The sequence below is a fragment of the Sceloporus undulatus genome, chromosome 1 (genome assembly GCF_019175285.1).
Source record: "Sceloporus undulatus isolate JIND9_A2432 ecotype Alabama chromosome 1, SceUnd_v1.1, whole genome shotgun sequence".
In the NCBI taxonomy this organism is placed as follows: domain Eukaryota; kingdom Metazoa; phylum Chordata; class Lepidosauria; order Squamata; family Phrynosomatidae; genus Sceloporus; species Sceloporus undulatus.
The window spans coordinates 375,103,535-375,115,904 of NC_056522.1; the positions used below are offsets into that span (position 1 = coordinate 375,103,535).

At 39.4% G+C, this 12,370-nt stretch overlaps 1 protein-coding gene across 1 annotated transcript in view; it reads right to left on the bottom strand.

The window, feature by feature from the left end:
• Nucleotides 1-525: 525 nt before the first annotated feature.
• The window catches only part of EXOC5 (exocyst complex component 5), a 42,939-nt gene continuing 31,094 nt past the window's right edge, over nucleotides 526-12,370 (bottom strand). The window contains exons 9-18 of the mRNA XM_042461172.1: nucleotides 12,042-12,182; nucleotides 10,720-10,802; nucleotides 9,382-9,591; nucleotides 7,848-7,995; nucleotides 6,580-6,688; nucleotides 5,915-6,035; nucleotides 4,786-4,872; nucleotides 4,386-4,494; nucleotides 2,738-2,953; nucleotides 526-2,450 (exon numbers count right to left, since the gene is read on the bottom strand). Coding sequence (XP_042317106.1) covers nucleotides 2,262-2,450; nucleotides 2,738-2,953; nucleotides 4,386-4,494; nucleotides 4,786-4,872; nucleotides 5,915-6,035; nucleotides 6,580-6,688; nucleotides 7,848-7,995; nucleotides 9,382-9,591; nucleotides 10,720-10,802; nucleotides 12,042-12,182 — 1,413 coding nt within the window. The 3' untranslated portion in view covers nucleotides 526-2,261. The remainder of the gene's footprint in view (nucleotides 2,451-2,737; nucleotides 2,954-4,385; nucleotides 4,495-4,785; nucleotides 4,873-5,914; nucleotides 6,036-6,579; nucleotides 6,689-7,847; nucleotides 7,996-9,381; nucleotides 9,592-10,719; nucleotides 10,803-12,041; nucleotides 12,183-12,370) is intronic.

The following is a 12,370-nucleotide window of genomic DNA, read 5'->3' on the forward strand; positions in this document are numbered from 1 at the left end:
CTTATAGTCAAGTATATATGGTACTGTATAACCAGAACCATTATTTCCACACCTGGTCAAAACAGTGGAAATGGTAAAGGTCCCATTGACAAGGTTGTCAAGTCATATCTGACCACAGGAAGCAGTGCTCACACCTGTTATTAAGCCAAAGAGCCAGTGTTGTCAGAGACTACTCTAGAGCATGTGTTGAATATACATGTTCTGTGTATAATTTAGAATGGTCAAAAGAGCAGGTTGTTGAAAAGTGAGTCGCCAAAAAGTGAGGGACACTTGTGTAACAATAACCACCACCATAATCATTATCATCACTGACTTCACCATCCTCATCCAACTTTTAGAATATCGGGAGACAGTCCAATGTAGTGGCTTTGCCTTAAATTATGGGGCAACGTGATTTCAAAGTACCAGAAATCAAGGCTGTGTTATTTCTTGCTCCCCACAAACATGGGTCTATCAGGGGGAAGAAATCCTAAGAAATGTCTCATTAGATATTTCTTGATCTTACAGGAAAGCATGAAAACTCAGTCAAGTTTATTAGTTTAATACCATTTTAAAAATTAAAGGAGATACTATACAGATGCATCCCTGGTCCGTAGTCTGAAAGGACCACAAGTTCTGTCACTTTCAACAACTCTGAGAAAATTGCAGTAACCAGAAAACCAAGTTGAACTTTGTCCAGTTTCAGACCTCTTAAAAAGGAACAGACCCTTGTCTTGAACTGAGTGAGATACAAAGCCAACAAAATGGCCTCTGTGCAGACATACTCTTAGCCTGACCTCCAAAGCCTTCAAACAAACAAGACGGTGTTTTTAAAAAGTTGGTGTTACCAACTTCAGGAATGTCAGCCCCACTTTGCAGTCTGTATGCCGCTAACTTCTTAATGTCACATCTTTTTTAACGCTCACATATCAAGCACTAACTGGTTATTGTGAAGCTTCCCCCAGCCCCGGCACTGCATCTCTTGTGTCTGGAAAAGGCTTGGCTGTTGAATTTCTGCCCATGATGCAGCTGTCAAAGGCACAAGAACTCTGCCAGGGAAAGAAAAAAAGGAGAAACCGTGCCTGCTATCACCTGCTTCCAATACATCAAGCCCCATCACCACATATTTGTCAGGTGAGAGCACACAGGCACAAAACTGTAAGGAAAAGGGGACTGAAAAGAAATGAGTTTCCAGGCGCAAAAGGAGGGGGACAAAGGGAATGGAATGAAGGGTGAAATAGAAAAGAGATAAAGCCACATACTCATTCCCCTGTCATATACATTTCCTGAAATCCCAGAGGTTATGTGATTTTGAGGGGACTGTTCATGTTGAACTACCTGCTGGACAATACTGTTAACAGCCTTGGGAGCTTAGGTGACCAAAAAGGTAAACTCTAAGGAACTCTGGCTAAATACAGATTGACAAGCATAAGGCAACAAAAACCTTCAATCTCTCAACTAAGAGACAGGAGTGGGAGAACCTCACCTACTTCAGGAGAACAGGAGCAGAGGAAGAGACTTGTTCATTTAAACCAAGAGTCAACAAAGTGCAGTCCTCCAAATGTTACTGTTCCGTAATTTCTTTCTGTCCAAGCCAGCACATCCATTAGGGAGGGATTGTGGGAACAGCACTTCTGTAACATCTGGAGTGTCACACTTTGCCCACTCCTGGGGAGCCTGTTGTAGAACAAGAGCTCTCCATCAAGAATATTTACCTCCCCAATATTTTACAACCTCATTCACAAGATGCCAGGTTTAAGCAGAGCAATTTTTTACATGTATTCCATTATGTATTTCATTCTGAAATAGCACAAAGTTATTTAAAGAATATCACTGAGAGAGTCGCACCCTCTCGTGCCCCCTGGGTGACTATAAGGTGTTATCATGTGTCATAAGAAAAAAAATGGTAGCACAAGAATCTATTTTGTTTGCACTGAAAAGTACTAACGTCCAAGTAATTCCATTTGATTAAATGCTGGGAATTTCATTTCTTTTCCATTCAGAAGAGAATTCTAAAAAGGTTTTGATGCATTGTTTGCTGTCTTACAGTCTTGCGGTGCCATCACAAACTGATAAATGAAAGCTGTTAGCTTGATCTCTGGAGACCGCTTATGTCACAAGGAAGTTGAAAAAGAGGACAAGACCCAGTTTCAGTTATGGCTGCCATTTTCATTCTGAGCACTCCTCACCCCTACTCCATTTCCCCCTCAAAAGCCACTATAAATGTGATATCTAGTAAGCCGAGTCCCAGCAAATGCCTGGTTTTGCTCCATGGTGTGCTCTCAGCTGAAGTGGCGGCCAAGGCGAGCAGATCTGTAGTCAAGACGGAGCTGTACAAAGGAATGGAGGATGTTCTTGTCCAGAATAGCCAGCTGCTCTCCTGAGCAGACCTGTTTCAAGTTATCTGGAGCTACAACAAGGAGGTTGCAAAGGGAATGGAGCGTGTCGAAAAGCTGCAGTACCAACGCAATCTGTGGCAATGGGGAAAAGACAAGCAAAAAATCAGTGTAAATGTCAAACTGTGCTTCTCAGACATCTGAGATTAGCTCAGAAACGATTAGTAGTAAGTTATGTCCACAGCTGCTCTGTCATGGGCTCTGTTTTGCTCATCCTCACAGCAAACCTGGGAAGTAGGTCATTTCATTATTTCTGTTTTACTAATACAAGACTGCAGCTTTACAAAAGGTCCTGCAGTTAAAAACAGAGCCAAGGGACTGTATCCCATGTTGCACCTGGTTTCAGTGTAACTACCACTTGCCTTGAACTCTTTGGCACACTTCCTGTATTCAGCCACATCACAGATTGCCAGCATGCCACCCATGCAGCTGTATGAATATTGCTGAAGATGCTCATAGATGAGCCGATGGAAACGAACACCAAACTCCATCAGAACACTGTCCACATTCTTGCCATCCATAGAATTCCTGATCTTTTCCACTTGCTTTCGGACATAGGCACAGACTTTGGCACAGGCCTGCAATGAAAATGGGGGAAAGATTTCAAAACCATTGAAAACTAAAAGGGGAGATCCTGGACAACTGAAAAGGGCCCAACAGGTAAGGCGTCATCTTCACTGGACTAAACTTCAGACTCACATGCTGAACGTTTAACCTTCGTACTGAATCAAAAATCAGGGCACTTCTCCTTTTTCCAGTCATCAGATTGCCATCCTCAGAGGAGACCAGTAAAATAATTTTATACTGCATTACTACAAAGTAAAACCACCCTATCTTGTTGAATATATTTTTTTTTAATTATTGAGTGTTTATGATCATACCATTTCTCTTATATCTTCATGAAGTAGAAAAATATTACAAACTGACAACTATTTTGCTCAAGAAGAATACAAGTTATTTAATAAATTTTCCATGATGTGGAAAAAATTCTATGTAGCCCAAATGTTTGTGTGCATACATAGTTGGAGACATGGTAAAACAACCACCTTATTAATTTCATATCTCTAAAGTAACCCAACATCTCAATACACAAAGTTTACCAAGAGGTAAAACCTACTGATTCCAGAGGAACTATAATACTAAATAATTCTGTTTAAGACTGCAGGCTTAGCTTGGGAGCCACTGCAGTGCTCTTTTGTGTGCTCCCTTCCAGCTCACCACATACCCACTTCAAAGAAATGGCATGTACTGCACTTATCCAAACACTTTGGCTGCTCTCAAGTCCATTCAGAACCACAGAACTGTACTGTATTTATTGTGTATAATGCACAAAGGGGAATTTGAATGCAAGTGAATCAATAAAATTAATACATGCAATAAAATTAATACATTTTGAAACACATTACTCAGCAATATAAGGCTAATTTTGAATATTCTAATAGGTGCTTAATATTTGAGGTTATACACAACTTCAGTATCTTCATATATTGTGATTCCATTGATTAGAACACACTCCTTTCCCTTTGAGTTTGGAAATATTTTTTCACTGCTCCTTGTTTGTGAAACGCTACTATAGTGAAGACACCAGGAGTTATTCCACAATTTGGCTGCTGGCAGTATGGAAATGTTTAATCACAGTAGTGAATAGTGTGGTTAACAATGATGTAAAAGGAACAGCTTTACTGCAGAAAAAACCTACATTTTTGTAGATCTCCCCCCAAATCAATTATACATTTTTAAAAAAAAATTCTAAGTAGCACAACAGGTCACAAACAACTAAAGATGCTTAGCATTCAGAAATTGTCATTGTTCCCCTCAGCTGAAATCACACAGTAGAAATGTGTCAGAATTCCTAGAAGAATGAAAGAAAACTCAACTATTAAATGAGGCAGACGTGTGATAAAACGTATATGCTAAGCAGATTCGGCAGCCCACAAGGAAAAGTGCCAGCGGCAGTCCAATTACTTGCTGTGCCACTTGTCATTGACTAATCTATATATAGTTACTCACATTAGTGTACTGAATCAGAACATTGTTCTCATCTTCTGGTTTGAAATCGGTCTTCTTTTGTTCAGCCGCCAAGATGTGCTTCATCTGCCCAATCATGCAATTCAGCGTCCTTCAAAGTTAAAATACCAGGTGGCTGTTTTAAAGAGAGCGTTTCTGCATACTGCAAAGCCCCAGCCAATGCGATCCCTTATCAAAGCAATTGCTAACTTGTGCTAAAGTGGCCTTCCAAAAATAGTGGACCACTAGAGAGAATCAAAGATCATTTTATAACAGGGGAGAATATACGAAACACTATAACTCTCTCACACAAACACATGCACAAGCAATTTTTTTTCATTATTTGCCAGACAATGAACAGATGACGCAGAAGCAGAAACTGAAAGACAAAATCTACACTTGCCTATCAATGCCCAAGTCCAGTTTCACCTCCATTTGTTCTGTGATATCTTTTTTCTTTTGAAGGCATTCAGAGAGCTTAGGAGAAGAGCTATGATAAATCAAGACATAAGTACTCATTACCAGTATTCATCTTTGGGTAACCATCAAATCATCTATATTCCAAGAAACTTGACCTACAAGGACATTCCACCTCCTTTTCCCTTTTATACTTAGTTCTCACATAAGAAACCTTCACATCACAGTTACATAGGCAGCAACCTAACATCTGAATGGGGAAACCTGGGTGTACTATGGGAAGTGTTCCAGTGTGAAGTCAAATATGGAAAGCTTTGCATAGCCATCAAGACATAAGAAGAACTCTTCCAATCTAGCTCAGCATCCTCTTTCACAAGTGGTGGCCAACCAGATACCTGTGAGAAGCTTGTCAGTAGGCAGGCTTTTGTTCTCTAGAAACTAGTATTCACAACCATGTTGACACTGATCCTGTAAGAAATATGTAGTCATCACGACTTATAGCAATTGATAGTCTTATGTTCCAATAATTTGACTGATTCATTTTGTTATTCCCAAAATCAGAGAGTACTCAGTTCTCCACGATATAAAACCAAGTAAATACATTTTAAAAAGAACAAGGGGAATTATTTGAAAATAGGGCTCAGAAACTGATACAGAGCTTCCTGGTAAGTCAAGGAGAAGGAAACCCCAACACTGCATGTCCCACATCCAATGTTCCATGATGTCCATAGCACCTTTGTTTCTACCTGCCTTTACTTCAGTCCTTCAGCACTTCTGTTTGTATAGCAAATGTACACAAATGGACAGAAATTCTCTCAGGGTCTTTTGTTATCAAAAACTTGGAGATCATCAAGAAAAGGTCTAGACTCTAACAATAGACCAACAGGCTGTGGACAGTGAAGCCAAATCTTGGTTCTCAAAATGCAAAGGGGGCTTGTAATGCATCCTGATTATACTAAAGGTAGCTGTTTGCTATTTTCATATGGGATAATTCTGGTGTGAGATTTCCCATTCTCCCCCAACACCACCAACAACAACTTTTGAAGAAATACTGGCAAGTCAGAAGGACAAACTCCACATGCTTTCTTGTCTTAAATACATAACAAATGACCTACCTAACCAATGGCATCAGATGGTCATTGAACTGTTTGTCAAAGAGATGAAAAATGGTATTAGCTTGGTTCACAACATCCAGAAAATAAAGATTTGCATTCTTGGCATCTGAAGAAGGAATACCTGGAAGCAAGTTGATAGTAATGATAAAAATATCTGAGAGGGGCTAAGGAAACAATCCACTTCAAAAGCATTAGTAGTCCTAAATAACCTTAACATCAGGAATCCAAAGTAACCTTTGCCAACTAGCTCATTACCAAAGAGAGTAAGAAAAATTACTTCAGTCTGTATATATATCTTTATTTATAAATAAACTGTTTTTAAAAAAAATGTGTTAAGCATGAAACTAGTCCAGTCTGTTTAAGCAGCACATTGCTTTTATCATTAATTTTAAGGAGGGCGCTCGTTACACTGCACTTACCTATTTGAAGGCTAAAAATCAAAACAATATAAAATATGTTTAGACTAATGCTCAGCCCCAAACTAAATGCTATTTACTAAACACAGAACATTAAATACTGAATAACTTGAAACAAAGTATTTCCAGTCTTTTCCAAGGTGTATAGCTCAGTAGTTATTTATTGCTTTTAGAAATTCCTTTCAAAAGTTGTCACACATTTTAGCTATTTTATTCTATGATATTAAACAAAGGTAGTACTGTGCTTACCAGCCAGTCCAGTTTCCAGAGCATAATCAATGTGCTCAATACATAAGAATTCCACAAGCAAAGAGAAAATTCTGAAGGCATTTTTTGGCAAATCTGAAGGATCGGAAAGCTTTTTTAAAAAAAATAAATAAAGGAGAGAGTGAGAGGGAGGGAAGGAGGGAAGGAGGGAGGGAGAGAGAAGCACCTGTTAGCAGTGAGATTTGAAGAATTGCTGGGACAGATTGCTGATTGTACGATTTCTAATTGAGCCAGTGTAACTGTGGGAAGTAGAGCAACATGAAAATGGCAACCTATGTATCCTGGCATCATTTTTATGAATTAACAGCTCTTGTAGCAGTACTTGAGCATGTGTAGGAAGCATCTGCCAAAATAGGACTGGACAATGGGTGGCCTTCCAGATGTTGTTTGGCTACAACCTCCACAATTCCTCGCCAGTCAGTGCCCATGCTGGGTTGAACTGATGGAATCTGCAGTGTGAAAACATCTGCAGAACTATTCTACATTCTTCCCCACAGCCCTGCATTAACTCCCTTACAGCTCTTACAAAATAACATTTTCTGTTCTTTGTTTTTTTAGATTCCACTCTGTCTCTCTGTCTTGTGCACTTTTCCCTTTCTGTGCTCAGTGCTATCATATTTTCCTTCAACAATTTCTGAAAATGTACTCAGAATTCAGTTCAAAATGCTGAACTCTAAGATGGGCTTGGGGACCTTGGTATAATGCCAGAGGATGGGAACACATCCATATCACAAGGGATTCTTACCACCCTCCAAAAATACTACCTTCACATTCCCATCAACTTCACTTTGCTTCTGACAGGAAAAAAATTGAAACATATATCCATCTATTTTATAACTTTATGACTAAAAACCATTCACAACATGGTTCACAAAAAAACATTTAAAATTAATTTGAAATCTAAAAGATTTTTAAAAACCCACTGAAATAAAACTGTGCCCTAAAACAGTTGTGTTGCACACATGACCTATATTCTGTGTGTTGCCATTTTTCACTTACTTCACAATCTGCATGGGACCAGTGTGCTCAAAGTGACCAAAAGTTACATCAACTTTCAGATAATTTTTCAAACCCCCCCTTGCATTTCTCAGGTATTGGGGGGGGGGGGCTTTGTGAATTGTGGGGGTAATTGTGAAGTGAAAAATTGCCTCCCAAAAACTCCAAATTGTAGGAGCAGGTGGTCTGGGGGCATCAGGGGCTATACCTTCCCTCACCCCTGTGGCATTTTCAGATACTGGGCATATACACACCCTGTGACACCTTTCAAAAGCTTGCTTTGTTTCTTGTAAGAGATTAACCACTACATCCTGGGACAAAAACGTTTCACCATGAGTATCAATGCTTGGGCCCAATGGTAGGTTTGTCCGTTGCCGTATCCTCTCTTTGAGATCTTGAATGCTAGAAAGAGATGCACCAAACAAGGACATTCAAATCAAGTATTATTGTGGTTCATTTTTCAGTCACATAAGCACCATCTCTAGCAATGTTATATTATTACATGAAGCAAACAAATGCCTTGAATTCTTGAGGAATACCAACAAATTCCATATCAATAAAACTGTTGGGGCAGGGGGAAGCTTCACTACAAAAGTATCCAGCATCCACATGTCTACCAGTAAGTGAAATCAACTACTTCCCCCATGATCCTTCATCCTTATCTACCAAAATAACCAAGAGCACTTCTATTCAGCTGAAGACAAACATCTAAATAGCTGAAGACAGTACTTCAGAAGCAAAGATGCCTGTGGGATATGTAACCATTTCTTTTGCCCTCCTTCATCAAGCTTCACAGTCAGCTCAGTCATCAAGCATCACAAATACAGCAAATCCTGTTCGACTGGAGATAACTGTAAAACAAAAGATGCAAAAGTGCCCATAGCAGGCAACAACAGTTCTGTGCTACAGACTGAGGCTCCTTTATCCAAAATGCTTGGAACCAGAAGTGTTTTGGATTTCAGATTTCTTTCAGATTTTGGAATATTTGCATATACATAATGAGATATCTTGCAGATAGGACCCAAATCTAAGCATGAAACTCATTCATGTTTCATATGCACCTAATACACAATTTTAAAAATAATTTTGTGCATGAAACAAAGTCTGTGTACATTGAACCATTAGAAGGCAAGATGTCACTGTCTCAGCCACACATGTAGACAGTTTTGGATTTTGGAGTTTTCAATAATAATTTCAGATTCCAGATAAGAGAGGCTTAACCTGTCCCACCTTCCTTTTCTCCCTAAAACTTACTGGTTGTCTCTGGCCTTAGCATCATCATCCTATCTGCAGCAGGCAGGCAAGAAAAAAGAGATGGTCTTGGTGGACACTAATGTGAATCTTGGTGGATGTTCCACTAACAGCAAAACACCTCTCTCCTGCCATGGGATCATCATAGTAAAATCCATATGGCAAAAAACACACACACACAACAATTATGGTATGCATGTGCCATACCCACTAATTCTGTAATGCATAAATAGGTTTTGTTTTTATTCCTTCTCCACAAAACATTCACAGTAGGCACCTAAGTACACAATTCAAAAGAGACTAAATAAGTTTTTTCAGCTGGAAGATATTATTGTTTATGTAAAATAAGTGCACAGAATGTCTCTACAGAGTTCTCAGAATTCATCTTAGATATGCAAGCAAACATTACAGTAAGGGCTAGGCATCCCTTTATAATTTTATTTGGTAAACAACAAAGGTGTCCTTAAGGCAGACTCAAGAACACTGTACTTTTAAAATGGTAAGAATACAGTAAAAAGAGAGAAAGCCATAACTTACCCTCCACTGCCAATGGCTCTCTTCTGGTGGTTTTTTGAGTCATAATAGCGCTGTAAAATCATGGAGCTCCTGCTTCTCAAATAACCAATTTCTACCTCAATGTAATTCTCCAAGTAGGAAGTGAAGATGGATTTGATAAGCTTAGACAAGAAAGTCTGCTTATCAGTGCCCAAGTTAAACTCCATCAATTTGCTTGAAAGATTAGTAGTCCTTTATGTTGTTGGGGGCAAGGGGAGAGAAGGAAGCAATGAATTTGTAGAAGGTGAAAGACAGGTATAAAGCAACTGCAATGCTCATTTCTTAGTGGGCACAGAGTAGGCACTGGGTGCATTTAGTGTCTCAGCATTGTCAAAACTCAACAAGAGGGAACATGGTCAGTCCACTGGATTTGAAATGACTACAAAAGCCCACATAAGAGCTGCAAGTTTCGTTCAGTAAATCGTATCTTCATCTTCCTTTAAGGCAGGAATAGTAGCATGCTCAGAATCCCACCCCCTTGAACCAATAGGGGCCACACTGCATTCTCCATCATCCTCATCCTCACACTCCTCACCATCACCACCACCATTTTTTTCTGCAAAATTGTGTCTCAAAGCAGCTCACAATTTAAAAGAACAATACCATTAAAAACATAAAAATAATGAACATTAAAATAGAGTTGTTTGCAGTATCAAAACAATTCAAGCTTCAAGTTAAAGCACTTTCTTTAAAAACTTTGTTTAATAGCCTGTCGGAATAAAAAGGTTTTAGCCGGCCAACAGAAGGACAAGGAGGGGGCCATTTTGGTCTCCCTGGGAAGGGAGTTCCAGAGCCTTGGCTGGGCAGAGAAGGCTGTCTCTCGTGTTCCCACCCACTGTGCTTGTGATGGTGGTGGGACTGAGAGAAAGGCCTCTCCTGATGATCTCGGAACCTGGGCTGACTCATACAGGGAGCTATAGTCTGCCAAAAAAACTGACCTAAGCTGTATAGGGCTCTATATGTCATTACCAGCACTTTGAAGTGTGCCTGAAAACAAACTGGTAACCAGTGGAACTGTTTTAACAGGGGTTTAGTATGGTCTCTGCAACAGGTCCCAGTTAACAGTATGGCTGCAGCTCTTTGGGCCAGCTGAAATTTCCAAACACTCTCCAAAGGCAGCCCCAAGTAGGGCATCACCATCCAAATAAGATGTAACAAATGTGTACTCAGACAACAGTCCACTGTCCTGTGAGAAGGCAGCATCTATGAAAAAAATACCTAGGTAAAACTTCTGAGAAATCAGTGGAATTAAAAAAGCAGAACTGGGCCTCTGCTCTTCTCATCCTATGATTTTTGAAGAATTAAAAAAACAGCACCAACCTTGTGTATAGTTCATAGAGGCTCTGAAGATACTGTTCCGCATCTGACTTCTTATGTTCTTCCAACTGGTCTTTTATATAACCCTGTGAAATGAAGGCCAGCAGTTGTTTGTTTTTCATTTTGTTTTTTATCACCTTTAGGAATGCATGCATTTTGTACACATTCGCATATATTTAATCCAGTTTTGGGATACTTCTGATCCAAGTCAATTATGGTTCTAAAAATGGAAAACTTCTATTGTAATCACTGATGATGTCATGCTATCTTCATCTACCATGATTTCTTTTCTCCACTGTTAAAATTACACCTCTTGAGTTCTCGCTACCACTATTCTTTTTGTTCTAGTTGTCTCCATTAATAGAACTATATGTATTAATCGATGTATATCCCAATACAAATGAAGTGCCAGTACATCAGAATGTTGCTCTAGGATAGTAAGTACAGATAAGTATTGACTGTCATCACAGGCATAAGACTGCAACCTAGTATTCATACATTGTTCTTCTGTTCTTTACTACACTCAAGTGTGCAGTCAAAGCAAATCCCAGGTCTCAGAGGTAAAATAACAATGCAGTTCACAAGTGGATAAGGAAAGGCAGCAGGCAATATCACGCTAACCAATGCAATGCAGAAGTAGATCTTCTGCCGCATAAAGGGCTCATTGGGCAAATGCTTCATGCAATTTTCCATTTTAACAGCAAAAATATTCCACAATAAATGCCTGAGCAGGATTCTGGCCAAGTACAGATGTGTAGTTTAGGCTGTTTTGGTATGAAGTGGAAAGGTGGTATGGTAATTGAGACCTTAGGAGATCCAGGTGCAAGTCCCCAATGAAATGGCATGGATGACCTTGGGCCAGTCATTTTCTCTCATCCTGAGCCACTGCAAAAGGTTATTGTGAGAATAAAATGTGAAGGAAAACAACCATTTGCATTACCTTGAGCTCTTCGGAGAAAAGGTAGCACAGAAATATACAACTAATAATATAATATCTGCCCAATACTGCTCAGTATGAGTATATTCATATTAAGAATTTGTAATGTGACACCTAAGTGTCACATTAATATTCCCCACCCAGGACTACTCTGGCATAGAGAGATGGAAAGTGAGGGACAGACAGTACAGAGACAGAACTTCATGGCAAGTAACAGACATGATACATCCTTCAACCCACAATGCTCACTTTTGTACAGGTAACCCATAGTGCAAAGGTAAGTACTACACAAACAAGGAAGAAATTAAATCCACAATCCATTTTTTAATCAAAACAATACTTAAGACTGAAAAAATGGCTTTTAAAAGCATGGATTTTTGCAAGTCACCTGAAGTCTGATTTCGAAGATATTCTGGATAAGCTTGGCCATGACAGTTTCTGGACTGCTGAATATGTCGCCAACCTGCTTATTCACATTCTGGCAGAGAATTGCTGTATCTTCAAATATGTCACCCCTCAAGTAGGCACCCTGAATATTGGAAAAGTTAGACGTGAGGTTCTACCATCATTCTCTGTAACAAAGAAATCAGGATGACGCCATTTTCTTTAAACTTCTTACAGGCAGTCAAAACAGTGCTGCTCTGTATGGCCTCTGATGTACAAAACTGCTCTGTTTAAATGGTGCTAAAATTGTATTTTAATACAGTTCTTAGATCA